The 5,219-nt window shown below is 39.5% G+C and overlaps 1 protein-coding gene across 1 annotated transcript in view; it reads left to right on the top strand.

The window, feature by feature from the left end:
• The first annotated feature begins 3,795 nt into the window (after positions 1–3,795).
• arr3a (arrestin 3a, retinal (X-arrestin)) overlaps positions 3,796–5,219 on the top strand; it is a 6,558-nt gene continuing 5,134 nt past the window's right edge. The window contains exons 1-2 of the mRNA XM_014017652.1: positions 3,796–3,873; positions 4,573–4,604. Coding sequence (XP_013873106.1) covers positions 4,597–4,604 — 8 coding nt within the window. The 5' untranslated portion in view covers positions 3,796–3,873; positions 4,573–4,596. The remainder of the gene's footprint in view (positions 3,874–4,572; positions 4,605–5,219) is intronic.

Raw genomic sequence — 5,219 nt, 5'->3', positions numbered from 1 at the left:
ATCTTACACATTCTGAAAACAAGATGATTATTCTTACACAATCAGTTCTTGTTTAGTAAATCAGTCTCAAAACAAGATCAGAAAGACTTTTGGCTGATATAAAATTTTAAAACTTGGTTAGGTGGACAGTTTTTGCAGTGTAACTTCAGTTTTTTTTTAAATAAAATACAGTTTGTATTTGAAAAAGTCATTAGTTTAAGAACTGATTAACCCCTATGGATAATAAAATTAAAAATATTTGTTTWCATTTAACTGCTTCTCTCTTCCGTTATTTAAAATAAACACATTCTCTCTTTTTAAAGTGTGAACCTAAAGTATAAACTGTCAGGCTTCTGCTAAGCCTGTAAAAACCTCATGGTGACTCTTGCCTTGTGGGGCGTTCTGATGGCCAGAGGTCTCATTTTGGCTGAATRCCATCATAGTTTTTTGTCACGTATTCTCCTTTAACAATATTTTGTGTTTTCTACAGAAATGCAAAACTGTGTGTTATGTTCTGAATAGTCTTCTTTGTACTTTAGGCCTATAACTTATTGAAAATCACATTGTTTTGGTCTTTTTTTCCAACAAAAGCTTGTTAAAACGGACTTGTCAGAAAGATTCAGAGTTTCAAAGGTTAAAGGGAATCCCATCTAATCTCTGGCACGTTCCTGAGACGCTGTTAAATAAGACAGCTTACTCTAATGTTGGCAGTGAGGCTCCACCATCCGTACTCTTACATGATTGGAAGCTGTTAATCTGCTGAGATCAGACAGACTTAAATACAGAAAATCAACACCCTGCGCTGCAGAAGCCTCAAAATAGATGCACATTATTTTTACCTTTCTCCAGAGTAAAAAAAGAAATTTATGTAATTAAATATAAACGTGTGGTCTTCTGTGAATTGCTATGTTATTGGTAAAGTTTGTGTGCCTGATGATCCTATGAGTGGTGTCCAAAGTCGGTCCTCAAGGGCCAGTGTCCTGCATGTTTTAGGTGCTGCCCTGGTTCAGCACAGCTGAACCTAAGGAGTGCTTAATTAGGCTTCCTCAGTATGCAGTCTGCAGATACCTACTAATTAAGCAGTCCTTAGGTTCAGCTGTGTTGAACCAGGGCAGCACCTAAAACGTGCAGGACACCGGCCCTTGAGGACAGACGTTGGACACCAACTGATCCAAGGTAACAGGTCAGACAAAGAGTGATTCATAATACATGTATGGACAGAAGACAGTAAATGCTTTTCTGTCCCTCACCAAGACATGTGATACCAGGGCCCTAGAGGGGGCAGCTCGTTCAATTCAATTCAATTCAAAAAATTTATTCATTTCATTAAAAAATAACTATATACAATAAAAAAAGAAAATACACAAATCAAAATAAAATGAAAGGTAGCAGAAGAAGAATAAATCTTATAATGTCTGCCCCTTTTATCCCCAGAATATATTCAAACATAACAGAATTTACNAATTTACAAAACAATACAAATAAAAATAAAAACATCAACTCAAACAACAATTCATCTAGTTTCTCATTTTACTTTTACATATACCTTCAGAAAACTAGCTTTTATCTGTCTCTTAAATATGTACATAGATCTGACATTTTTAAGATCATCCTCCAGACCATTCCACAATCCTATACTCTGGATTAAAGTACATCTTTCTCTCAAACAAGAACGAAAATACRGCTTCACAAACATTTCCATCCCCTTAAGATAATAATAACTGTCTCTCTTAACAAAATGTGCCTCAATGTTGGAAGGTAATAAGTTTYTATGAGCCTATAGTCAACCAAATCATAAAAACATTGATGAGTGCCCAGTGATCGGGCATTTATACATAGTGGCCAGCCACTTCAGCCTGAATCAGCTATGGTACATTGACTATACTTATATAGCGCCTTTCTATCCAGCCAAGATACTCAAAGTACTTTAGACTGCAGTCTGTGACCTCATTTACCCATTCACACACATTCATTCAGCACTCWAYTATGTCTCTCYACAAAGCTAATACAGATGAATCAATCTATAGAGACTAATCAGTGCTTTAAATCACATTTATACACTGATGGGACAGCAGCTTAGCAGCATGGTGGCTCAGTGGTTAGCATTGATGCCTCACAGCAATGAGACCTTGGGTTCGATCCCYKGTTTGAACCAGGGGTCTTTCTKTGTGGAGTTTGCATGCTCTCCTCGTGCTTGTGTGAGTTTTCTCTGGGTACTCCGGTTTCCCCCACCCCCCAAAAACAAGTACAATAGGTTGCCTTCAGGCCCAGGCCTCCCTTGAAAAAGAGTCTGTGATCTCAATGGGATTTGCCTGGTTAAATAACGGTAAATGGGACATACATCAGGCAGTGGAGGTTCAGTGTCTGAGACACTTCAACTCTCGCATTAGAGGATCGACTCATTCAAACCCATGGGTTTGGGTACAAAGTGCTATGAGTGGCACCTGAAGGAAGAGGCCTGGAAACTCTGACCCTACTGAAGCTGGCTCTTAGGATATAGAAAGTCACCTCTCTGGTGGAGAAGAAGCCTGAACTTGTGCATGAGGTTGAGAGGTATCAACTATCGTCTGGCTCATCTTAACAAACCTTATGGGTTCTGAAACCAGTATCCTTGAGAGGGTCTGTTCAGAGAGCTGATCGTTCTTGGAGTTCTTAGCAAGAGTGCTGAAAGGTGGTCTAGCTAGGAATTTGGGGGACCTTAATGCCAATGTAACCTGTAATCTGGAGGGGTGTGATTGGGATGAACACTTTCGGGTACCAGTCATGTTTTTTTCATGACAAACACCATGTTTGAACATAAGACTGTTGATAAGTGCACATGGCATCAGAACACCCTAGGCTCTGGCAGTTGTGTCAAACTCCAGTCCTTGAGAACTGCTAATCTGCAGTTTTTTGTTTCTCTGCACACCTGATTCCATGTTCAAATTACCTCTTCAAATCCTGTTGAAGCCCATTGATCACCCAGTCATTCAAATCATGAATGTCGGAGCTGAGAAAACTCTAAAACCTGCAAGATAGCGGCCCTCGAGGACCAAAGTTTGACACCTGTACGTTCGGTCTGTGTGCCATATTCCATGCCTGTATTGTTGAGGTGGCTGCTCTGAGCTGTGGCCATGAGGTTGTTGGTGCCTCTCATAGGTTTCCTTCAGGTTCCGGCATCTGAGCAAGTCTCTGAGTGGAGCCACTGCTCCTCCACTTCAAGAGGAACCAGTTGAGGTGTTTTAGACATCTGGTTAGGATTCCCACTGGAAGCCTCCCCAAGTAGACTTTTTTAGGCATGTCCAACTGGGAGGAGACCCCATGGAAGACTCAGGAGATGCTGGATTCCTCCCAGAAGAGCTGGAACTGGTGGCTGTAAAGATGTCTTGGCCTACCTGCTCAAGCAGTTGCCCAGGTAAAYACCAGGTGGATACATGCCCAGTATGTTCCCATTTAGTACCTATTAATTACATTAGTTCATTCTAAAAACAGGAGCTAATTCTAAAGGCTGTTATTAAACGTGCAGTGACAAACGCCACCTTWAAAAAACCAGACAGTGATATAATTTCAGAAAAATAAAGCCAACATGYTGTATGGTGATTGATCTTTTTATCTAAACGAATCTTTCATTTTAATTACAGAAACGCAGGAGATGGATTAGGAGCTTTACTACAAGCACAGCCTTGTGGTGGTTGTTGATTTGCCTGGATGACATTTTTAAACCCTTCGTAGTCCCAAAAAAAGCTTTCCACTGATTCCCTAATTGGATTTTGGAGGAGGCGGTGACAGCCTCGAAGAACCTGTTAAGTCTGACTGATAGATGGAAGGAGACCGGTATAAAAGGGAGAGAGYTACTGTTGTCAAACTTATTCCACTCACCCCGACACCGAAAAGATTGCAAACGACTAAGAAGAGGTAAGAAACCTCATTTTTATACTGGCCGGAGGGATCAGTGTAACAGATAAATTAATAACTTAATATGCTTGAACTGTGAGATGCATGGTTTTTTTTAAAGGTACTAAAAATCTTTCATTGTTGAAATGTTTTATGAGGTTTATTACAATATGAAGCTGTTCACCAAAGCTAAATATTTGACTGAATCCTGCAGGTCAATAGACTTTTATTTATTTAGAAGAATAAAGACTTCACAAAACGTATGTTTTCTTGAACCCAGATGAGGTCAAATGGAGGAAAATAATATAAAACCTTTGGTTTGGTTAGCTTTTAGCTAGCTGCTTTAATACTAGAAGTATCTGTTGTTGCCTGATGTTTCTTATTATGAGTCACAGGCAGAGATTCAACCATTTAACTGTCCTTATACGGTCCACTGCTCCTTCATTGTAGGAGAAACATCATGACATAATTGAGTGTAAATCTATAGGGTACCTTGGGAAGCCTGTGTCTTTTGGATGAAGGCCAGTTAGCAGAAAGATTGACAGCTTTGGATCAGGACTCTCACACCAAAGGTYTAATCTTATCACACAAGATTAACCTTTTGCACCCTCTAAACAAAACATCACTCTAGCTGCCAAAAGACAGTGCAGAAACCCAATCACAGCCAGTCACAGATTCTGTGATCACTTGATTGATTTTCTTTTATTTTTTCTCCAACAGGAAACTCATAAACACCTCCCAGAGATGGCAAAGTAAGTATTTGGGTTTCCTTTCATTCATTATCTTAACCTGCKTCTTCCTCTCAGGGTCACTGGTGCCCATAACCAGCAGTCRGTGCGAGGGACGGGGTACACCCTGGACAGGTCGCAATTTTTAGTATTTTTTTAATGTTTTGCTGTGATATTTTTCAGTCATTCTACTGCTCGAAGTAAACGCCCCTTTTATGGCATTCATCCATTTTTCTTACCCATTTCTTTTCCTCTCAGTCACTGTGCTAGAGGCGGGTAACAACAGATTTTAAGTTCACAAAGAAAACAAGTATTCACACTCCAACTCGCACTGTGGGATAATATAAAGATACCAACCTAAGATGCGTGTTTTCAGTCTGTGTGGAGAACAGAGAGAAATGCTTCATYCAGAAAGACCTGAGAGCTTTTCACTGCCAGGCCTTCCTCCTTTTTATTATTTATAAATGAAAAAGAACAATGCAATGTTAAACAATACAGTGCGATATGATACATTACAAAACTAAACTAAACAATATGACTTGATATGATGCCACATAATAATCTTTATTATCCTTTAGGGCAAGGTTTGAACTCAGAAATGATTCAAGTTGTTTTGTCTGATATAAATACATTTTCTTA

The sequence above is a fragment of the Austrofundulus limnaeus genome, unplaced genomic scaffold (genome assembly GCF_001266775.1).
Source record: "Austrofundulus limnaeus strain Quisiro unplaced genomic scaffold, Austrofundulus_limnaeus-1.0 Scaffold174, whole genome shotgun sequence".
Classification (NCBI taxonomy): Eukaryota; Metazoa; Chordata; class Actinopteri; order Cyprinodontiformes; family Rivulidae; genus Austrofundulus; species Austrofundulus limnaeus.
Note: the sequence above shows the minus strand (reverse complement) of the source record. Positions and strands in the feature narration are given on the sequence as shown.